Here is a 24,104-nt window from a genome sequence, read left to right on the forward strand (position 1 = left end):
AGAGTGCAATGCTAGGGTTCTAATTCTATGTGCTTACTGACACATGGTTTGAAACTCCAATATGGCTTCATTGGGTTTTATTGTGCTCACCCAAGTGGTATACAAACTAGGTTGAGATATAATTCTAGGTTGTGGATATGATAAGACACCATATTGTATTTGCTAGGGTTTACTCCCCTCTATGATAAAATGGTTACTTGCTTAATAATTCATGTGCTCCTTTAATTACTAAGGACTTGAGAATTAGTTTTGTCTTCTCCCAATTAACTTCTATTGCTATCCTTAATTTATCATTAAAGTAACTAAAGTTGTTATAGTTCTTTTTATAGTTAACTTTGGTCATATGGATGGATGGTTTCTCACCATACAAAGTATAGAGTTTGACTCTAAAGGTTTTCTTGTGGTTCTTAAGTGAAGAATAGTTGGAATGTAGATGTGGTAGAATTGTACTTATGATCACCAAGTGATTCACAAGTTAAGGTTGGGATATAAGCCTAGAGTTGCTTACTAGTTACCACCCTATGATAAAATGTGGTGAGTGATATCTACTTATCCTATTAGGGTTTATCTTATCCTTACATAACTCAAGAGCATGATCATGGTTTAGGCATGATCAATTTGTTCTTAACATCTTCTACCTCAAATTCTAAGGGTTTATGATCATTACTTAATTTATAATGATCAAGGTTTGGCTTCCTAAGGTATCTCTCATTAAATGGGTTTCTCACTTCTATGATCAAGCATTGTCTTGATCAACTAAGGTATAGTACTTCTAATTTACCTTCTTGAATGGGACTACTATGGTTGCCTCACTAATTTATATCCCAGGAGAATACCTGAGATATTCTGTTAGGGTTTTACTTAAACAATGTTGATATAATCATCTGAGTATATGGATAGTTCTCTCCCTCAAATTCAAGTGTTGCCTCAACTATTTTGAGTGTAGCACCATAGCTTGAGCTCTCTTTCATAGGAATAGTTATTCTAGGGTTTATGGTGTACTCTCAATATCTCAATAGGCATCTAGTCTAAAACTCCACTTGTCTATCTTGATTGAATTAATCTCCTCCTTACTTTATCAATTCATGGATATCGTATTATTCCATGTGATATTAGGTTATCTCACCACTCTAAATGGAAATGGTTTACAACCTAATACTTTGGTTCAATGGTTGTCCTTTATTCATGAATAGGTAGAACTAGGGTTGGTATGAATGGTCTCTCTCATTTGGAAAGGACTTCAATGCTAACCTAAGCTTAGGCTCCATAGAGAATGATGTGATCATCAATATCTATGTTTAACATAATTGGGTTCTCTCTCTAGGGATGGTCTGGAATAATATCCTAGGGTTTCTCTTGAAGATGATGTTGTGATCATATGGATATTTATATCCAAGGTTTGCCTCAAGCTTTATCATTGCTTCTCTAATAATTACAATAGAACTCTCACCTCTCTAGGTTTGATGTAAAACTATTTGGAATAGAGAAGAATGTATATTTCTTAAGTTGAATATCCTTGTCTTGTTTCCAAGGTTAAAGTAGAATGGATATCATAGGGTTTATGATAAGAGAATAGATTAGTTTAAGACATGGAGAAGATAAGTGAAGAATAGTTTATCCAATTATTGTTACTTGATTTCCAATTAATTGTAGGTTCATATGTTATGGCAAGGAATTCCATGTTATGATCTTTTATAAGATCAAGCAATTGATCATTGAGTAAAGTATTGTTGTGTTGATTATTAGTTCCATTTGATCTAACCCCTTAGATCAAATCATCTCTACCCAAAACAAGGTTTTATCAAAGTCACATTGAGGTTTATAGCGCTTGACTTGATGAGCTACTTCGATTCCACCAAGGTCAAGTGAAACTTCAGTTACTGTGACTGTTTTACTTTAAAGCGCGAAAATTTCCCAGATTTTCTATGCATGAATGCAATGCACACATCTGTTTCCTCTATTTTTGTAACCCCAATACCTGGGGTATTACAGGTTATATCATAGAGTACTTTGATGATATAAAGGTCTGGGATGATTGGCCACTACGTGTGGATAGATTAGCAAACTACGGTCTAAAAAATAAACAAAGGTCATACCGTTTGTAGGATGTATTGGCTGCACACTGCAGACGGAAGAAGTTCAATGAATATTTCTTTCAGATACAGGAATGGAGCGACGAAGAAATATATGCTGAATGAAAAACAGATTCATTCATCCCGCGCTTAGTCTTCATGTTGGCCATACATTGCGTCTTCTATTATTTTCAGCTTAGTTTGTCGTGAACATTAACATCGTTATTGGCTGCTTTTAGCTGTTGTATGCAGTTCATGTATTATACTTAGTTTTCGTGATTTATTATGCTGCTGTGAATTTATCATAGCTTCTAGATTTGCTACTAGATTTATTATCATATAGTTGATTTGACGTGGTTAATAAAGATAAACGCGATGATGGTCAAGGATAAAGGGGCTATGCGCCTGGGTAAAAACCAACGAGCAAGACTCGGGGTTATGAACTCATGGATTTTCTATCGCTGGAAGGCGAAGAGACTGAGCTATTATGCCATTTTTTGAACTTAGCTCGCTAGGATCATTCCAAGATCCGGATTCTATGGATATTGACCCGGGTACCGCGGCCTACCAAAGTGGTAGAGACAGGGAAGATATGGCGCGCGCAAGTGTATTCTTAAATGTTATTCACCTGACCCCAAAAAACGAGGGCCAAAAGGCAACAATCATTGAAGAAAAAGACAGAAATAGAAGTTTCTCTAGATTTGATAATAATTTGATGAAAATAGAGAGAACTGTTACAGAGAGAAGGAAAAAATGTGCTCTTAAAAAGGGATGCTAATTTGGGTCGAAAGAGATAGAACCCTGCTCCTGCTCACGTACAACCAAATGCGGTTTCGTCCTGTCCCACGCGGTCCTTTTATACCAGCCCCACGCGACGCGACCCCACACAACGCGTTCCCACACGTCAGCACAGAACGGTTAACTAAACAGGAATCCTCCAGTCTGAGCTCCTTCTGCGGGTTTCAGACAAGGGCTTAGGAAAAACTGAGAAAAAACTAAGAAGTTGGTAAAAACTGACTACAATTAAGAACTCAAGTCTCGGAAAGTACCATGTGCACATGAGCACAAATGCTCCTTGGACTTTTGAATTTTTGAAAATTTTCAAAACCTCGCTCTTTTATGTTTTCAAAAATTATGACATTAAATATGTAGATATATTTAGACACGAGGAGTGTAGTCAAAAAAGTCATATTAAAAAAATACTTTGTATTTTGGAAAATACAAAAAAGAAAAATTTCTGACTATAAATAGTAGTACAATAGTACGTATATTTTGTCAGTTTACTGTCAGAAATTTGTTTTTTTTGCATCTCCCAAAATATAACGTATTTTTTGACGAGACTTTTTTGATTCCAATCCTCGTATACACATCTATCTACATATTTAATGTCATAATTTTTGAAAGCAGAGAAATATGAGAATCTAAAATCTTCAAAAATCCAAAAATGAAGAGAGCACATGTGCACAAAATCCTCATCCCTCAAGTCTGCCTTAAGATGTCCTGAGTCGGTAATATTTCTCTGCAGACAATGGTACTTTTGAGTTGACTAGACTCGATTTTTGTATACGAGTTACTGACCCACTGCTTCGAGCTAGTAGTAATAATATGCTACAGTATTTATTTTTTGGGGTCGATGTCTACGTGGGGAAACACGCGTGACGTCTGGACACAGACAGGAGCATGTGCCGGGCCAGTGCAAAGTTGGATTGTATTGTACATAAGTGGGAAAATAAACAAAGGGAGTAGAGGCAGCCAGTGGTCCGTTCGGTCGGTCCTCAATCACATGAGCTGCCGCTAGCTTCCATCCAGCCACTAGCTTTTACTTTAAGGAAACGAAATCCGAAAATAAACTAAACCCAGTTGCCAATTTGCCCCTCACCAAACAATCACGCATGCAGAGACAGACCAGATCGAGATAGTCGATAAAGGGCGGACGCCAAGCTGAAAGATAGAACGAAAATTCAATGCGCCAATCATTGCCCCAGCACCAGGAACTCGTCATCCATTTTTCTCCTGGCAGTCTGGCAGTGATAAACGAGCAGTAGAAGACTTGAAGTGGTATTGTGTCTATCTGAGACTGAAGAAAGAATTTGTCTTTGTAGCTGCTGGACCATATCAGCAAGATATTTTTGCTAACACTGGAAGTAAGTCGGATGTGGTAGTCAGTGAACAGTAGAAAATGACATTGCAGCTCTGCTTTGACAAGTTTTGTTAATCGTTAATGTGCAGGAGGAGGTCTTCACAAACCACTGGGAGGGTAGAGAGAGAAATCACTGGCGGCAGTGGAAAAGGCAGCAGCAGAAGTGAAGCAAGAAGCAGGCAGGGGAGGGAAAGCCGGGGGACTTTCCGTTGGATCCTACTTCGCTTTTGGGGACGAAGGAGAAGGCCTCTCTCTCTCTCCCTCCCTCTGTTCTTGGCTGGAGTGGAGGAGGAGATGTTCCCCCCTGGCCTGATCCACCACCGCACGGACGGGCCTGGCCCCGGCGAGGTGCCGCGCTCCGGCGGCGCGCCGAGCCTCGTGCTCACGGCGGACCCCAAGCCCCGGCTCCGCTGGACCGCCGACCTCCACGAGCGCTTCGTCGACGCCGTCGCCCAGCTCGGCGGGGCAGAAAGTGAGATTTTTTGCTCCGCCCTTCCTCTCTCTCCCCCTTCCCATTTTGTCCATTCTTGGCCATTGGAGTTAGGGCAATGCGTGCTTGCTCGGTGGGTGGGTCTTGGTTGGTGCGCTTCTCTTCATGCAACCGAGGATTCGAGCGCGGCATGCATGTGAGTCCACTTGCCGGTTGCGGAACAAGGATTTGAGCCATTTGGGATCTTTGTGCTAAAATTTTAGGAAAAGTTTGAGGGTTTTGTTACTTGGAGCAAAACTTCCCTGAAATGCGAGCTGCTGGAAGAAGTAGAAACGCAAATTTAGCATGCTTTGGAGCTGGGAACCATCCAGCATGCTCTGCTCATGACGGATTTTCAGGGGGAACGTGTGGTCCTTTCTGGCTTTGGAGAGATGTGTCTCCATGGTGATTCAGGTGAAAGGGCGACTTTGGTTGATATATTGGATTTCAGTTCCCTGCAGGAACCACATAAGTTGATTATGCTCTTCAGAGAGAAATGACGATAATTCCTGTTAGGTATCCAAAGAAGTTGCTGCGCAATCAAGGGTTTGTTTCATTGACGACATTCTGGGGTTACAGTTCTGATTTTGGTCCTGGGATATGGTGATATTTGTTGCTTCTCATCATAGCACATTACTGAACAAAATGACAGTTATGGTTAAGCCCCAAAACATTGGACATTGGTTCATATCGATTTGGCTTTGGAATATTTGATATCGGTGATATATCAGATCATTTGTAGTTGTATCGGAACTCGGAAGGCAAATATCCACATTTATTTAGTTAGTCATTTGCTTATGATAGGTTTATTGTAATGGCAAAAGGCTACATTATATATGCATTGTTACACAAACGATGGATTGATTTGATAATGTCCTAAAGGTGCACATTTGTAAATTTTCTAATCAATTGTTTTTAGAAAAACCCTGCCAACTACATATCAGTGTATACCAACTAAATTATTGGTCAACGTATCATTCATATTGGCCGTTATGTGTGCATTTATGGAAAATTTTATGTTGAGTTGGTCTTGGTACCATCGATATTGATGATATGTCGGTCATCAGAATATCTAGAAGCTTGGTTAATGGCTTTACATGCTGGTTGTGGCAGCTATTCAAAGAACCAAGCGCGTGCGTGCGAGGGCATGTCTGTGGCCATGGCCGTTTGCGTGTGCGTCTGCGCCTGTGTGTCTGTTGCAAGTTGTTTTGTGGAAGTAGCAAAAATTTGGTTTCTTTCTTTTACATACATGTTTGTTATGTCACTGAGCGAGCACTAACTGGTGCAACATGCTAACTTTGCTACGACCTATCTTTCAAACTTCTGAATATAGGTGTTAAATGCATGATTTTTCTTGCAGAAGCAACACCGAAAACTATCTTAAGGACAATGGGTGTGAAGGGACTCACACTTTTCCACTTGAAGAGCCATCTTCAGGTACTTCACATTTTCTTGCCATTGCACTAAAGAAATTACGAAAAGGAGGGCTCCCCTGGCCTCTGCATTAGGTGACATCTTTCTTACGATGCCTTAAAAACATCTTTGTCATTTTGTGTTTTCTCTTTTGTCCTCATCACCAGAAATACAGAATGGGAAAACAACCGGGCAAAGAGACGCCGGAGCAATCTAAAGATGGTAAGTAATACAAAGCAGTCTACAGATCTTGCTATTTATGTCAGGAACTGAATTGTGTAGGGTTTGAATGTTAGTGGGACTATAGGGGAACTGATGTTATTGACATCACTGAGATATGGGATTTCAGGGAGAAGCATTTTACGCTCTGTGGGTGTGCTTTTTTTTTTTTTCCTTCACACAATTTTGCATGAACTGTAGCAGGTTTGTAGCAGGAAGTTTGATTATTGTTGTTATGCATTGAAAGGATCAATATTTTTCATGTGCGCACATCGCTGGTAATCCAGTTGGGCAACCATTATTTTGAATTGGATAATCACATTAATATTTTGTATCTGCATACGTGTAATTAAAGAGGAAAGCAAACCTAGAATCTGATCTTGCTCAGTCTGCAGTAATTTCAATGTTTGGTTACATTATCACTTAATTGCAGCATGATATCATCACATGTAAATGCTTAGAAATTAAGCTAGCAGTTCTGGACATATCCTACAGTTGCACTTTCCCGTTGCAGTTATGCTTTCTTTACCAAATTCTGGCAAACTGTCAGTAAATCTATTCCACTATAGGTAATGCTTTGGTCTTTCTGTGCAAGCAGCCACGAGATGGTTCATGCCTCTATGTAATGTAGCTCTCAGCTGCCCATCTTGTTTTTTAAAGCACATGCAAAAAGCATTTGCACATCTTTTCATTAAAAGGAGAAGCAAGTAAATTTATAAGAGTTTTGGCTGATGGTATGGACATATCCAACGGAGGCCTCCGGAAGCGCCAGTGCATAGCGGACGGATAAAGCATGCTGAGAATGTTAAGAGGGGTCGTGGTAGACCAAACTTGACATGTGAGGAGTCCGTTAAGAGAGACCTCAAGGTTTGGAATATCGACAAAGATTTAGCCATGGATAGGGGTGCGTGGAAGTTAGCTATCCACGTTCTGGAACCATGACTTGGCTTCGAGATCTTATGGGTTTCAACTCTAGCCTACCCCAACTTGTTTGGGACTGAAAGGCTTGGTTGTTGTTGTTTGGCCGTAGGCCAACACAACAGGAACGCCTAAAGCTCAACTCTCACACATAGGCTCGCGCAACCTGTAGTGGTTCATATGTGACATGGCGCCGATGCTCGATCTTATCCTTGACTCTGTTGATCACCATGTTCACATTGCGAAGCTCTCCTGGGAAAACCTTTCATAAGTGTTACTAAATTATAACATATAAAGTCACTAGCAAGCAATGTTGAGTGACCACTATTAGTATTGTTGAGTCTACGCTTGCCGCAAAATATAACAGGGCAATTTTGTGAGCAAGTAACATGCATAGGCGCTAGTGGTATAAATCTGTTGGCAAGTACTCCAGTGTTGTAGCCCCAACTAGCTAATAGTTGCTTCTTAATTATGCTCATTACACTGTCAAAGTATATGCAAGGTGGGTCTTATGTTGTTAATATGATCATATGGATCACAAAGGTTCAAACCAAATATATTGTAGAAATATAGATCAGACAGTTAGATAAGAAGATATGGCCGTTCAAATTCTAACGGATGAAAATGAAAAGAGAAGTCAGGTTTAATGAACTTACAGTCTCTCTCATTTTCATCTATGTCTCTGTCCTTGGCTCTAATAGTCACAAATGTCGGAACACATAAAAAGGAAGTGTCAGACAAGATTGCAAGAATAAGTAAAGGAGACCAGTAGTTGTCTAGGTGTCAAACATTAGTTGCATCCTTTCGAGTTTATGATGCATCTGCCTTGCTTGGTAGCACACACATTGACTAATGCAGTTTACTGTATGATTTCCTCTTGTCAATCACGAGTAACTTAGTAAAAACAGCCCCGTGCATATCTTGTGAGAAACTGTACGCAATTATGGACCAGAAGTTCTGCAATGATTTTATGAAAAAATTCAGTACTAATCTAGGATGAACATCTGTGTTCTTATACTTGAAAAATATCTGTTAAATGTGTGTATTTTTTCCTTCTGACTTCTGTGCTGTGTCTGGGTTCCCCGGTCTCCCCGATTTGCAGGGTCCTATCTTCTAGATGGTCAAGGTGGAATGAGCCTGTCTCCCAGAGTTTCTACTCAAGATGCAAAAGAGTAAGTTCCATGGGCTACTCCTTGTCCAGCCAGCATGCCATTTTCTCTTTCTTTCCTTTTTAACAGAATATGAGTACATTTATGATATCTACTTTGATTGAGTTACATGTTACAATTACTCACTGCAGAAGTCAAGAAGTTAAAGAAGCACTGAGAGCACAGATGGAAATGCAACGAAGCCTGCATGAACAAGTGGAGGTAAGTTTGACTGCTTCTTGTGTGCTGTCAGACAAGAAGGATTTACTCATCAACTTCAGTATCTTTACACATTTAAGGTTGGACGGGAATTTGTTGGTACATTGTCCGGAGGATATGGAGTCCTGCGCAGGCTTAACTTGTCTGACTCTTTTGTACTCACTGTGCTCACTTTATCTAATATTGCTGCTGCGTGTGGTTAAATTTTAGAGGACCATCACTCTAACAGAAAACAGCAGAGTCAGAGAGTATTCACCATTGACAAAACACTACTCTGTGGGGTTTATGCTAGAGGCAGTATGTTTGGGGAGTTATTTGCGTATTGTGACTAATTTCTTAAACAATTGCTTTGTAAAAATAAAAACCGAGGCCCCAAAGAAACTGAGAAGAGCAGCTCCTTCCATGATTTGTGAGCTTGTAGTTGTTGGACATTCATTTAACAATTATATTGAAATCATCCGTTTGTACGCATTAACATTTTGTAATACCTGCTTATTTCTATACTTTTAGTACTCCCTCCTTGCCAAAGTGTAGTGCGTATAAAAAAAAAAAAAAGTCAAACGAGGTAAATTTTGACCAAGTATTTAGAATAAAATATCTAGAATACCAAATCAGTACCAATAGATTCATCATCATGTATATTTTCATATGGTATTTATTTTGTACTATAGATACAGATAATTTTCTCAATAAACATGATCGAACATTAGCTAGTTTGACTTTTGAAAAAAATTATATGCACTACATTATGGCAAGGAATGAGTATAAAAGAACAAATGCTCTGTTCATCACACGAAACTTGACTGCCTTTCTTTCCCGTGATCAGGTCCAGAAGCATGTCGATATAAGGATGGATGCGTACACGACGTACATCAACACTCTGCTAGAGAAGGCATGCAAGATTGTGACCGAGCAGTTTTCCTCGAGTAGCTTCGGCGTCTCCGACAACAATCTCCCGGAGCTATCCTCCGGCGGTTTCATGTGTGGCACTGCCACAGACGCGCTGAGCTCCTCTGTCTTCCACCAGCTCTCCGTCAGCTCGAACAACCTGCACAGCCCAGGAGGCAAGCCGTCTCCCTCCGGCATCGAAGGCCAGCTGCTTCTCCAAAGATCAACTGAGTTCAAACGCAAGTCCTCCTGCTGAGTTATGTTTGTCGACAAAATCTGGATGAAAGCTCTGGCTTCCTTCTCCGCGGTGGCCATGTCAAATCCCGCAACGACAATGGTCTGCCAATCTGTTTTTACTGACTTGTTTCTCTTGCTAGTGCATGCAACGAAGCAAGGTTGTATCAGTCAGAATCAGCAACCTAAGTTTGTATGTAAAATGCCTAATGTGCTAGTCAGGTGCCTTAATTGGTACTATCATGTTTTTATTATTATCATAAATTCTGATTCTAACATCGTTAACACATATCCATTTTGCACATTCCAACGACAATTCCTATATGTTTCAGGGTGTAGTAGTAAAGGGCCTATACGTTGCTATGGAGTGTTAGAGCATGTCTAATGGAACCCCTAAATCTGTATACAACCGTTTTTTTACAGATTTTAGGGTCCAAATGCCATTTAGTGGAACCCCTAAACCCCTAAATCTGTAAAAAAATTTAGAGGTCGAGGCCCCAACCCGTGCTCCGACCTGTACAGGTAAGGGTTGGAGGGGCCAACCCCTACCACAACCTGTACACGTTCTGCGCGAGCGCGCGAAAATTTTCCCCATCTCCCACCTCCTCCTCCGGGCCGCGCCCTCCCCACCCGCGCCGCCGCCGCCAGCCGCGACCCGCGCCGCCCGCGCCCTCCCTCGCCGCCGGCGCGCCGTCGCGCCTCCTCGAGCTCCCCGCCCCACCCCCGCGGCCACCCTCGACCTCCCCGCCCCCACCTCCGCCGCCATGGAGCCCGCCCCCGCGTCGGGTACGGCCTCCGCGGCGTCCGGCGGCTCCTCGCCACCACGTCAAGCGCGCCCGCCTCCGCGCCGCCCCCTCCTCCGCCCGCTCCACCTCGAGCTCCCGCCCCGCCCCGCGGCCATCCCGAGCTCGGCGCGGTGGCGGCCACGGTGGCGGCCACCCACGTCGGCGTGAAGCGGAAGCGCGCGGGGCAGCACCTCGTCGCTCCCACCCCCGCCGTCGTCGCGCCGTCACCCGCGCCCGTCGCCGCGCCGTCACCCGCGCCCGTCGCCGCACCCGGCCCGGCCCGTCGCGGCGCCCCTTGGTCGCTCTAAGAAGCCGGCGGGCGGGCCGAAGAACGCCGCGGCCGCGAAGCGCGCGTTGGCTCCACCCACGTCCGGGAAGAAGGTGGTCTCCCGGAAGAAGGCCGCGCCGACGCCTCCAACCGCCGAGCCCGTCGTGCACGACGTGTTTGAGAAAATCCCCGAAGGGACGTTATACATGGATCTTCTCCAAGATGCCGAGGTAGACATTGGGGCTCCTCCTCTCGACCCCTTTGAGTTTGGTGATGACTTGCATGGTGAGGAGGAGGAGGTGGGAGAAGGAGAAGAAGAGGAGGAAGAGTTGACCGAGATTGGTGTGGAGGCCTTCGCCGCCGGCGGCCGTCGCAAGGCATCAAACTATACTGAGGCCGAGGATATCATCTTGGTTCGGGCTTGGGCCTCGGTGGGGATGGATGCTTGCACCGGTACCGACCAAACCGGCAAAAGGTATTGGCAACGTATAGAGGACGCCTATTGCAAGATGAAGCCGAAGACCGGTGGGTTCGCTCCTCGTACATTCCGGTCGCTTCAAGGCCGGTGGGAGTTGATGAAGCCCTCATGTGCTCGTTGGAGTGCGGCAATGTCAAATGTATAATCTTCATTTCCTAGTTTGTTTGGAAGACAATTGTGATGAATTGTGATGATATTTGTGTTTATGTGCAATGATATTGTGATGAGAGTTTGAGGGTTTGAGGGTTGAGGCAAATAGTGGAACCCTCAAACCCTTAAATTATAAGGGTTTGAGGGTTCCACTATTTGCCTCAACCCTCAAAATTTAAGGGTTTAAGGGTTCCACTAAATGCCTCCTGTTTTTCACACCTCCAACCCCTCCAATTTTGCCAATTCTCGACCCTTATAGCTATAAGGGTTTAAGGGTTCCATTAGACATGCTCTTATACTAGTATGCAGTTGACATAAGCTCTTATAAGAAGTTATAGTGCTAAATTAGCTGTGCTGCGTTGGATGCAACTGCTTGCTTTTGTGCTCTGAATGAGGAAGATTAAAGCAGAACTAAGATAAAGGAGCTTGATCAGTTGATCTTTTTTTTTTTTGAGAAATACTTTTTTCTTTTGAGAAATACTTGATCAGTTGATCTGAACCTGAATTGTGGAAGCTGGACGAGAATCTGATAAAGCCCAAGTGGACAGCCATAGTGTATTGCCTCTTGGGCCGATGCGGTGGCGGTTGGACTGAACATAACATTTTTATTTGAAATTGCACAAAAAGCGGGAGTGATGTTTTGGCACATGGGAGCATATGCTCCCTTTATTTTGAAATACATGTTAGACACATTTTGAAATGTTAAAAAAATTGAAACAAAAATTTCGCACGTACATCTTCATGTGCTACACGCTTACAAAGTTGTTTCATAAAAAATCGACATGTCATGTGACGTGTGTAAAAAAGACAAAATTCGGTGGTGAAACAAAGATTTATCACAAGATAAATTTTCTCTTTTTCGCTTAGACCACAAAAAATATCATTTTTTCGTGAAACTTGAAGAATACACATATATTATGGAGATGTACATGTAAATTTTTTTGTCAAATTTTTTTAACACTTGGAATTATGTTTTTATGGTAAAGGGATCATACGCACCCGGGAGCCGAATTGAGTTTCTGCACAAAAAGCAGTTCTGACAGTTTAAATGAACTGCCTGAAGCAATTTTTTCTTTTTGGATTTCAGGCCTACAGGTCAAAATGCTCAATAGAAAGAAAGACCCGCATAGTATCACCCAAAGATGTGATTGTGAAGCTTCGTTGTGACCCTTATCAAATATCAAGCCATTGCATCGAAGCAAACTTTTTAGTGAGTTCTTTTGGCCGGCTGGAGGTGTACATTTTGAGTTGTGGCATGGGTGAGTTGGTTTGTAAGAGCATGTCTAAGAGGCCCCTTATAACCCGCCCATCCCGTAAAATTCCGGCGAGATACGGGGCAGGCGCGGTTTGGGCCGTCTAGCAGGCCCCGTATTCGGGCCGCCCCGTTTCGGCGGAATACGGGACCCAGGAAATCGGACCCGCCGCCCCCTACTTATACTGGGCGCAGGTGCGAGTGAGGGGTTAACCCCTCACTCGCAACCCTAGCTCCGCCGTGCGCCGCCGCCTCCTCCATCCCGCTCCGGCGAGAAATTCCTCGCTCCCCCGCGCCGCATTCCACCCCATCTTCGGCATGGACTCCCGCCGCCGCAGTACCATCTCGCCGACGAGCGGATCGAAGCGATCCCGCTCGCCAGACAACGTGGAGGATGCCTGGCGGCTTCAATGCAAAAGATCCGCCGCCGGGAGCCGCCGCGCGGCCTGCAAGTACGACGGCGGCGCGTTCGTCCCGTCGAAGCTCCGTGACTTCACGCGGGGCGGCCGCTGGTACCACGAGGACCCGCCGCTCAAACCGATGAGCGGCCCCCAAGTTCGAGGCGTGGCGCGCCGAGTGGGAGCGCCAACGCCGGGTGGCCGAGGCATGGAGGGCGACCATCGGGAGCACCAGCGGCGGAGGTGCTCCGCTCGACGGCGAGGAGGAGGAGGAAGACGAGGACCAGGACCCCGCCTTCTTGAAGGCGATTGAAGAGTCCCTCAAGGACGCCGACGAGAGGAAGAGGGCGGAGGAGGAAGATAGGGCGGCGGCCATCGCCGCCGTGAAGGAGGCGGAGGCGCGGGAGGCGGAGGCCGACGGGTTCATCATCGACCTCTCCGACTAGAAGTCGCGATCGATGATCGCGCATTTTGTATGTAAGTATGTCGATTCCTATGTATGATCGACAAACTATGAATGAACCAGTTTCCCGGGGTTTTAAATTTACAAATATACGGGGTCAAATACGGGATCTGCTAGACGGAGCGGTGTATCTACGAGCATTTTTTTTATACGGGGCGAAAAAGCGACGAGATACGGGGCAGAAATATAAGGGGCCTGCTAGATATGCTCTAAATAAGATACTTCATCTTATTGTTCGGGCAAGAATGTAAACAATACCACCTTGTCTCAACGCCATATATGTACAATCAAACAAGTAGACCATCACATTCGCGTTAATCTATATATTTAAACCTATGTCCTAATGCGCAGCTGAACTCCACTCTTGGCATGGGAGATGAGTGCAAGGACAAGGCGAGGGGAATATTCCGGGCATTCTTCTGAAGATTCCTGCAATGGAAGCCTCCAAAATCCAGAATACTCTTTGATTAACTAACCTTTGGGTTATTGTTGACAACGACCAGCTCGTTTACAGTTAGCCAGGATTTGTTTTTCGAGATTGATGTAGTCATGATCTTATCTTAAAGAGGCTCCTCTCCATCCTTGGCAAACATACGGTACCTAGCATAGTTATCTCCTGCTCAAAGATCATGTGCAAAAAGGAGAGCCGATTATATTCTCCCCGCTTCTATTTTCTTCTCCACACCACCCAAACGCTGATCTGTCACGATTCTCTGTCTTCTTTTGACAAAATGTGTCATGATTCTACTGGGAAAGGATCCCTTGCTAAGTTATACAGCATTAGATAGATGAAACACCTTTGGCGATCTTTCACACGGGTAATACCCTGTTTAGTCCGAGTGCGCTTCAGCTACGACTCAAATCCGGGTGTGCTGGCTCAACACCCTGAGCTCTATCCACCAAGCCAACCCTTGGTTCTTATGTGTCATGACTCATGATTCTGTTAACTGTCTATATAGACTGCCTTAACAATGCCTTTGATATATATTACCTCCCCGTCCTAAAATAAGTAACTCAACTTCATCTAGATTCGGATGCATTGATATATCTAAATAAAATTGACTCACTTATTTTTGGGCGGACGGAATACATGGTTACGTTTGTTGCATAATATTCGACGAGAATTCGGCGATAAATTCTAGTACTTCCCCTATACCGATTTATTAGACCAACACACAGTAAAAAAGTGTAACTACAAATTTACTCAAAAATATATAAATTCTATGTCTGAATTCAATGGTGACAGATAATTCATGTTTCGTTGAGCAAATTTATGATCAATTTTTTTTTCTTAAACTACTTGTGCTTGTGAAGCTATAGTAGTACTTCACAGGTGTCGATCTCTACAAGATGAGCATTCATCACTGGCCAGACTACCCCACTGAAATTAATGCATCCTTTTTCATTTGAGAATCATACAAAATCAACAGAACCGTTGAAGAGAGCGGGCGTCCATCCATTCCATAGCACAGCCTATCGTTTTCATGCGTTTGAACGGGTCCAGACGCGCCACGTGGACGCTGCTCACCTAATCCGACGCGTGGGCAGCGGCGCTGCAGGCCATTGGTCAAGAGGCCGGTCGAGAGCTTGTAGAAATTAGGGCGTACCACCCGCAGCGTATGACCAGCGTACAAAGTTCACTCTACACCTCGTGTATCAACGATATTACGAATACAGGATCATGAATCACGCACGGTTCATGCAGGCATCCGATTGCATCTACATTCATGCAACCAGACTGTTAGTGCTAAAACAAAGAAATACTTGCTAGCTAGAGTCAACCTTTTGTTTTTGTAAAGTCAACATTTTTTGCGCAGATTTGATTGTGTAAAGTCAACATTTTGTTTTTGTATCTGCTAGCTAGCTGCCTGCAGTATCGCGCAACACATGTCTATATGTATATATATCCTAGCTACTACCTCCATCCCAAAGCATAAGGATTATGTTTTTTTTTTGAAAAGTCAAACCAAGTAATTTTTTACTAAAATTTTAGAACAATCTATTAATAAATATAATATTATGTAGATACCATTCAAAAATATATTTTATTATCTATTTAATGATATTGATTTTGTATTTTGCATGTTAACGATTTTTGGTAAAAACTTTGTCAAACTTGACATAGTTTAACTTTCAAGAAATAATATAAGCCTTAAGTTTTGAGATGGGGTAGTAGGAGCTAGGTCATCTTCATTTGGATAAAGCAGATGAACTGTGCTTTAGTTCTTTCGTTAATCGATGGTACGATAACCTCGACAACATTCTCTTTCTCTCTCTCTCTCTTAAAATTCGCTTTCGTCCTGTTTTAGAAAAAAAATTACGGCTATACATGAGAGTTCACGGACAAGGAACTAAATTGTTGAGGCAACACACATGCCCAACAAGAAAGATAAGATACAAGTCTCGAGCGATGGAGAAGAACGACGACGCGACGAAATAAGGATTAGCCATCACGCCCGTCACTCCACACCTTGAACGGAGAACGAAAACGCCCCACCACCACACCACCTTGACCAAGGATCAATGAGAACACAAGGATCACCTTCAAGAAGGGAGATGAAGTCAACACACGACTTCTACCCGAACCAGCGTAGTGATCCTAGGGTTTCACCCGACACTCAAACAACATTCTCAATCACAATCACAATCATATTCCATAGAGTACGCTGAACGTTCATCTCATGGCCGTGGCCAACAATCAATCCCTTAGCCTTAAGTTGTGAGAGATTAACCTGTGGTCACCCACAAAAAAAGTGGTCATCTAGAGTAGAACAACACTTGGCATGTTTTAGTTCGAAGGATTATTTTAAACGCATGAATAAGAAAAACTTGGCAATGAGATTTTATGACATGTTGGAGCCTAGAGGAATTATAAACAAGATTTTTTTAATACACATTGTTTGCTAGCATTGCATGAAAACCATGTGATTTTTCTTGAAGGTCAATGGGTTGCCATAGTTGTCATGGAAAAAATCCATGAGATTGTACCTAAGTTTTTTTTTCATATGGAATTACATATAAAGTAGACAATAGAAAAATTCCCTATAGATTAAAATCCTACAAATCAAAGAAGCTCTACAGGAAAGTTCCTAAAGAATGTAAAGCTTCAAAATTTATCTTGTTTACAATTCCCTATGGACCTAAGGGTCTTTGTGGAAGGAATTTCAGGATTTAGTCTCCTTGAGAGAAAAAATAGAGTGAATTCCACCATTTATCCTCGATTGTGCATTTTTGACGCATAATACACCATTTAACGTTTTTTCTAACGTTTCTACCAGAATATATCGCCACAAATTTCAAACTTAACTTGACTCCATTTTAGTTGTTGGCCATTTTATTAGATAGGCCGACCGCCATGTTAGGTAAATGTGGCATGATAACAACATTTAAAACTTGGAGGGCATCATCCATACCCATTCTTGTCATGATATCCTCGAACCTCGATCATCACCACATACCTTGCTCAAGAAACGCACAACGTAAAAAGAGGACTGAGAGTCTCTTCACTAGTGTAATCTGGCTGAATTTTCACTAGATGCATGGCCTAATTGACATGACACATGCATAGCTAAGGGCATGTATAATGTTGCGCTTGATCTGAGGCGCTAGAAAAGTAATCCCAGCAGTTTAGGCAGTTAACAAGGAGTTCCCGACTATTTTTTCACTGTGGATGCAATGACAGGAGTTTGGCGCTTGAGAATCACCTACAGAATATTGGCCCTAGTGGCAGACGCTTGTGCATGTACATGGGTTGACTTTCTAAACGCCTCTACAAGAGCTTCGCAATGTACATGCCCTAAGGATATATATACAATGCAAGATGCTTAGGAGATGTGCTTAGAGAAATAAACTAGTTTTTAATTAACCATCGGTGGGCCTGAAATTAAAATTTGAAATACACGAGCTAAACGAGTAACTAGCGACTTGACTCGCCTCGACTCGAACTCGACATATGATGAGTCGAGCCGAGTTTCAACTTTTATCGTCAACCGAGTTCAAACTAAACGACCAAAGTTCACCTCTAGCTCGTGAGTAGCTTGTTTAGCTCAGTAAAAAAAAATCAACATTATGCTTTATAATCTGGTCAAAGAAGCTAATCCAACTCAAGTGGCCATGTCCTACTGGCCCAAGCTCACTTGTGCTATGTGATAACTCGTATAGTGGTGGTTTGTTGACCAATATTTCTGGTTAATATGGTTTATGCCATGTCTAATGATCTATCAAAATTGTTCTTGCGATATAATTATTGATTGTTGTGGTTTATGGACTATATTGTTGTAGTACCACATTTCTAATGATTGATGTGTATCATTTATGCATAAATAATCAGAAAAATTTATCATATATTATACATGTTTCTTTGTCAGTTTTAAATGAGCTGCACTCATATAAGCACCTTGCCTTGCATTGTAGATGACAAGTGGAATTCACTCAAAACAAAATTACAGGGTGCATTACCCAATACTTCAATAAGGCAAGGACCAAACTGAAAATAACTCATCCGGTTTTGTCTTGGGCAGGTTCGGGCAGCAGCGAAAACTGTCCTACCCAGTAGGAACGGAAAAGAGGAAGAGAGAGAGAGAGGCAGGGGTGGGAGGAGAATCTCGTGGAATTCTCTCTCCGCAGCTCGCCGGGGGCCGGCCAAGAAACCACCACCAACCCACGAATCTCTCCTCCCAATCCACTGCACAGCCGCCGTCAAGTCCCGATCTTGCCGGCCGACCTGCACTCCGGCCGGCCCCAATCCCCCTCCGCCTCCGGCCTCCGAATTGGGCCGGTTCGTCCACCCTGGTACGTCCGAATTCCTCTGATTTCTCTGCCCCCCCTCCATTTAACAACAAGTAACGAAACGCCGCCGGAGCAAGCGCCGTGGGTGGAGCGGTCGATTCGTACCTCGGAAGAAGGAGGGAACTGATAAAGCAATTGAATTCGGTTCTCCGCTGCTGTTTGTACATGCTCCACGCGGTGACCAGCAAAAATTCATTCAAATCAACAGGGGGATTAGTTGATTCCGCATCACACGCTCTATAAGATGCGCAGCCGATTCAATCCGCTCTCCAATCGATGCGCGCGCCCTAGAGCGGACGGTGTGGCGCTGGAGCTCACCGAAAGCGCCCCACTTTTCCCCCGGATTGCTGGTGATTCCGTCGGCGTTGCACGCGAGAAGGGAGGGAGCTCGGTGGTGGGGACGGAGGAGAAGGGGGCAGCTGGGCACCGAGGAACGGGTCTGGTCCAACCGTTCCGGTGGACTGGATGAGCAGGGCACAATTGTCATTTCAGATCTGTATTTAGAGAAATAAGAGCAATATTGAAACAGGGCGTTTTTTATTTATCAAATTGAGCAAGTAAGCTGTGTCATTTCGGGCGTTGTAATGAACTTGGCACTTTCGAGGCACTTGGAAAAGTAAAATGGGGCATTTTATCAAATATTCTGGGGAAGTCATGTGGAGAGTCTTCTCGCTCCCCCGGTGACCATTCAAAGATAATATCCTGCGGAAGAAAAGTTGGGTAGAGCTTTCGTGAGGCTGACATGGTAGGCCCACCTCCTCAGGGGATGTCTGGCCTATGTTTTGTGATTGGGTTCTTGAGCATGGCCCCTGGAGAGCATGCCTCCAACAACCTGCTAAGTTTGGTGATCAGCAGCTGTTATGTTGGAGGTTGCTTCCATATTTATTTGCCTTATCTTGTCCTGATAAAGTGCGAGCTTCCAGGGAAACCATATTTTGTATAGCTAGGTAGTTGCTTCTGATGAAAGAATTAGGTTTTGGGATAACTAACAACCATCAGGCCTATACTTCAGATGAAGTGGCCAATTCTCTAACTAGAGGAGTTTAGAACAAAGATTTAGCTTGCGGTACCATAATAGGTCATTACCTACTATAAGCAGCACAAGCATACGTGCTGTAAGGCGTTTATCTTACTCAGTAAATGGAGAGTGAAACAGTCATGGCACCTTCATTTTAAGTTGTTATATTTTGTACTTTTATCTTTGCAAATCTTCACCATGCAAGTCAAACTGTCCCTTTTATTAAAATAGTATCGTTCTCTATACCTTCTAATATTTGGCTCTTTATATCATAGCAACTCAGTCACTCACCAGCAGCAAATGGAATTAGGTGAAAACAATATGGGCTCGAATGATGGAGCAAACAGCAAAGCTAGCTTGGCTGCGAGGCAACGCTTACGGTGGACAGATGAGCTGCATGAACAATTTGTTGAGGCTGTTACTCAACTTGGCGGTCCTGATAGTATGTACCCACAATGCAATTTCGCTTTCATTTCTTCTTTTATATGATGCTGTTTCTTCTTCCCGTGTAATCAATTTGACATCAATTCTTTTGTATAATGCGATATTTTGTTAATATCGAGTGAAGTTTGCTGCGTCTAGTTTGAAAATTCCATAAGTTTATAGAAGTGACAATTATAATATGTAAGTATGATGGCGTGCAACTCAAAACATTGTTTATAGGTAGGAAGCTTATAGATGGTTTAAGGTGTCACATTAACTCAAAACAGCATCATATAAGCTTCAAAAAGGATGTTTTGGAGTTTAAGGTCTTACGTTAACTATCATTTTCTTAAGAAAGAACGGATGAGATACATAAGGCTATAAGCTACCAGGCTACTAAAACACGTTTACATGAGAATATACCAAACCCCTTTAAACCAGAGAATTATAACTCATTTTTAAGGCTCCCAATCTCTTGGATGAGGATTTCCATCCATCTAAGCTATTAGTAACCTACTATTGTTTTTCTCTAGATTTTCTATATAAACAGATAGTGGAAGTTTTGGATGATATGTTATGACTTACGATGTAGTTATCTATCAACTTATTGTCATTCGAAGCTTCCATTACTATTATATTTACATTGGCTTATTTTGCTTCTGCTAACATAAATTCCTTAAATAAAACAGGAGCAACTCCTAAAGGAGTTCTTAGGATTATGGGTACACCAGGATTGACAATATACCATGTGAAAAGCCACTTGCAGGTACATTTTGTTTCAGAGTGTCACTTGGACTTGAGCAATTTTTATTGAAACTTAATTTATGATCTTGAACTCCCTGTTCCCATTTTCAGAAATACAGGCTAGCAAAGTACATTCCTGACTCTTCAACTGATGGTAGGTGAACACACTTATCTTCATATAATTAGCATTGTGATTTTTTTTTCAGTTCTTCATGTTCACCATATGTGTCTCTCGTGTAGGTAACAAGGCTGATAACAAAGATCCAGGGGATTCACTCGCAGGGCTTGATGGATCCGCGTAAGTATACGCATATGACCAGTTATATTTTCCTTTTAACTGTAACCTGTGGAAACTGCGCGGCATGTCATGTGATGCAAGTACTGCAATGTATGCCGGATTCTACCATGTACTAAGAAATTCATCTAGCATACTCCCTCCATCCACAAATAAGTGTACTTCTAGGTTTTGTCCTAATATAAAAAAAAAGTTTGACCAACTTCATAAAAAAATTGCAATATTTACAACACCAAATTAATATCACTAGATGCATCTTGGATGGTAATATACTAATTTCATATTATAAATATTGCTACAATTTTCTATAAAGTTGATCAAGCATAAGAAAGTTTCACTTAGGACAAAACTTTGAAATACACTTATTTGTGGATGGTGGGAGTAATCAACTCTTTTGATTCTGTTACCATCAATGTTTGCATGCTGCTCGGCAAATAAAACATGTTAACTTTGGTTCTTCCGTAGTTAACAAACATCAAGCAATTAGGCCGCAACTGCAGTCTAATTGAAATCACTTATTATTTTGATGAGTAATTTCTGCACAGTGAAAGTGTTGACTTAATTTACTCTATTGGATATTAAGTTGCCCCATTCACCATTGTTTGGCCTTTGAGTATCTTGAGGTTCACAAATGCTTCGTGCTAGAAAATCAAAGAAAACACATGGAAATAGCTTCAAACTGTGCCGTTTGCTACTGACACACCCTATTTCTTTTCTTTACTTGAAATACCTTTAAACTATGCCAGATACACTTCTGGTTTCGTTTAATTATTGAAAGTGCCTGATACATGAAATTTCTCTGTCATTAGATTTTGTTGCTTTTTGTTGGTTTATCCATGCCATCCTCTGTAAGGGGCAAGTCTTTCAAAATGTACGACGAGCATATTATTGGACACTTCCATTTCACTGTTGGAATTGCAAGGTTTTTTTTGGTTGAGGTTGGTTTCCCCCTTTTTTCTCAGTTTGAACATTGAGCCTTTTTCTTTACAGTGGTTTGGAGATATCTGAAGCCCTTAAGCTGCAGATGGAGGTCCAAAAGCGGTTGCATGAACAGCTAGAAGTAAGTCTTTTTTGGAAGTTCCATGCAAGACCTGTTATCTTAAAAATTTGTCATCCTAAATGTCTGTTGGCATGCATACTTATCCTTAATGTTTGCAAGGAAATTTGCAAATATTTGTAAATTTCTATTAAACATCTACTGAAGAGCATGTCCCATGGTTAACTGGGGCTACTGAGCCCCGCCTATTAGTGAATGTGGCAATTTTTCCTTCACGAAAATTCTGGCGGTGGATTTTGCAGTCTAAAACTGAATAACCGGCAATATATTTTTATTTGTTGTTGCCCCGCCTCTATACTCTCCCAACTTCTCGTGTTGCAGCATATGTTGTTGCATCAGGGCTGCATTTACAGATCACTTAGTTACCTTAGTTGTCTAGACGAGAAACAGAGGCTGTTGACACTTTGTCTAGCTGTGACTCTGCATTACATACCTTGTTTTTGTTTGAGTTAATCTCATTCATGTTTACAAACTTGCAAATAAGTAAATTGTTAGGTTCAGTTGACCAGATGTGTCAGTTGCATGCTTTGCACTAAGGTAACTCAGTAACTTGTAAAGCTATTCAGCAAAGATAAATGACAGGATGGCCTGGCAACATTTTCTGTAGGTACAAAGGCAGCTTCAACTGCGAATCGAGGCCCAGGGAAAGTACCTCAAGAAGATCATAGAAGAGCAGCAGCGGTACGGTGCTGTAAAATCTGAAACACCTGGTGCAGGCGCAGTTGTCCCAGCGTCGATCGATCAATTCCCCGACTCCGAGAGGACAGACCCATCAACTCCTGCACCCACATCTGAATCTCCATCTCGAGGGGCAGCTTTCAAAAGAGACCAAACTGAAGCAACCAGGAGCCCATGTCATGATGAACTGCTAACCGCAGATTCCAACTGTCATTCTGGTTCTCCCACCGCCAGCCCGAAGCACGAGAGGGCAGCAAAGAGGCAGCGAGGCAGTGACGCCGAGTTCCCGGAGGCCGACTTATCTCTCCCGCAGCATATCTTCGAGTCGAGCTCAGGGCCAGAGTTCCAGCAATGTTCGATGCCCTACTACTCAGGCCATTAGCCTCCGGCAGTTCCAATCTTCGCAGCATCTTAGAATGTTACTCTATCATCTAAAGGGATATGCTGTTGTATGTTGACAAAGTTGTAGGTGTTTTGAGGTGATTGTTTACATGATAAATACACATGACATCTATCTTGAGTTTGTAGCGTCCTGACGTGTTACTTTATTGGCAGATGAGTTGACAGGTTTGGGGGCTGGGCACTGTTAGCCTGTTTACATGCTGTCTTGTCGCCCTTTTGTTCTTGGAGTAACTTCATTTGAATGGAAAAGAAAACATGTATTCCGTTGAGACGTGGCGTAGTCATTGGGCATGAAACAGTTTACATCACTAGAATAACCCTGACTGGATAAAGAGAAGTTTATCGTGCTATGCAATTTGTTATGGGTTGAATCTGACAAAATTGAGCAGAATTTTCAATGAAGTCACTGTTTGGAACGCAAGAACTCAAAATATTGGAAACAGAAAAAACACATGAATAAAGATATCATGTATCCTAGCCTCCCCAAAGCATAAGAAACTTTAAGGGCCTATTTGATTCCCATGATTCCAAAAACAAAGGAATAGGAAAACTTCAGGATTGCCAGTTTCTTTGGTTTCATCATATAGAAAAAATAAGTTTTTTCGAGAGGTTTGAGTGAATGTTGAAATTTTCCATGAAATGTAGATTCCTTAGAAAATAATCAAATTCTACTGTACAAATCAAACAACCACCTTAGGAAAATTTTCTAAGGATTTGGATCCTCCAATACTCCTGCAACAACCCTTTGAATCAAAGGGGCCTTAAAGCATTGTTGGATATCACACATAGAAATCACAGAAATTAAAAAGAAACTTAGGAACAGACCATCCACAGAAATTAAGATGAAAACATGAGATAAGACCTCATGTTTGTTTTCCTTCAATATTTTTGTGGAGCAGACCATCCATAGGAATTTTAAAGGAATTTAGAATTCCCAATATTTGTCCCAAGCTGTTTTAATGTAGGAACTTTCCCTGTAGGAACCTTATCCCCCAAAATCATTTTTTCTGAACTGATCCTCCAAAATCCTTATGTTTCTTCATTTGTTCCAAACGGGCCCAAAGCCCTAAACACAAAGAAAATAATAAATATATTTTCAGTACACTCAACAAAAACTTGAACCATTCTTTGCAAATGCATCATTTGTAGTAAGAGAAACAAATTCTTTATTTGTATTTTTTTTAT

The 24,104-nt window shown here is 42.4% G+C and overlaps 2 protein-coding genes across 3 annotated transcripts; both read left to right on the forward strand.

Annotated features, from left to right (window-relative positions):
* Nucleotides 1–3,983: 3,983 nt before the first annotated feature.
* On the forward strand, nt 3,984–10,009 carry LOC127300602 (protein PHR1-LIKE 2). Its single transcript, XM_051330739.2, has 7 exons — nt 3,984–4,216; nt 4,302–4,684; nt 6,042–6,118; nt 6,262–6,316; nt 8,334–8,403; nt 8,532–8,601; nt 9,425–10,009. Exons 2-7 carry the CDS (start codon nt 4,507–4,509, stop codon nt 9,740–9,742), a joined length of 768 nt encoding a protein of 255 aa, XP_051186699.1. The 5' UTR covers nt 3,984–4,216; nt 4,302–4,506; the 3' UTR covers nt 9,743–10,009.
* Nucleotides 10,010–18,069: 8,060 nt separating this feature from the next.
* Nucleotides 18,070–23,115, forward strand: LOC127300604 (myb family transcription factor PHL7). Of its 2 annotated transcripts, none has more exons than XM_051330740.2 (7): nt 18,070–18,305; nt 19,596–19,762; nt 20,433–20,509; nt 20,599–20,641; nt 20,728–20,785; nt 21,773–21,842; nt 22,447–23,115. In XM_051330740.2, exons 2-7 carry the CDS (start codon nt 19,621–19,623, stop codon nt 22,897–22,899), a joined length of 843 nt encoding a protein of 280 aa, XP_051186700.1. In that variant the 5' UTR covers nt 18,070–18,305; nt 19,596–19,620; the 3' UTR covers nt 22,900–23,115. The 2 variants fall into 2 exon arrangements, with proteins under 2 accessions (XP_051186700.1, XP_051186701.1); XM_051330741.2 differs by having other exon boundaries at nt 18,174–18,305; nt 19,631–19,762.
* Nucleotides 23,116–24,104: the final 989 nt, after the last annotated feature.

Source organism: Lolium perenne, chromosome 5 (assembly GCF_019359855.2).
Source record: "Lolium perenne isolate Kyuss_39 chromosome 5, Kyuss_2.0, whole genome shotgun sequence".
NCBI lineage: Eukaryota > Viridiplantae > Streptophyta > Magnoliopsida > Poales > Poaceae > Lolium > Lolium perenne.

What these genes read in the sequence shown, in the direction of transcription:
- LOC127300602 (XM_051330739.2), top strand. Translation starts at nt 4,507, where the DNA reads ATGTTCCCCCCTGGCCTGATCCACCACCGCACGGACGGGCCTGGCCCC. An exon ending in ACTTGAAGAGCCATCTTCAG is followed by an intron (nt 6,119 to 6,261) that starts GTACTTCACATT and finishes CCTCATCACCAG; the next exon opens with AAATACAGAATGGGAAAACA. An exon ending in TCTACTCAAGATGCAAAAGA is followed by an intron (nt 8,404 to 8,531) that starts GTAAGTTCCATG and finishes TACTCACTGCAG; the next exon opens with AAGTCAAGAAGTTAAAGAAG.
- LOC127300604 (XM_051330740.2), top strand. Translation starts at nt 19,621, where the DNA reads ATGGAATTAGGTGAAAACAATATGGGCTCGAATGATGGAGCAAACAGC. An exon ending in GCAGGGCTTGATGGATCCGC is followed by an intron (nt 20,786 to 21,772) that starts GTAAGTATACGC and finishes TTTTCTTTACAG; the next exon opens with TGGTTTGGAGATATCTGAAG. An exon ending in GGTTGCATGAACAGCTAGAA is followed by an intron (nt 21,843 to 22,446) that starts GTAAGTCTTTTT and finishes CATTTTCTGTAG; the next exon opens with GTACAAAGGCAGCTTCAACT.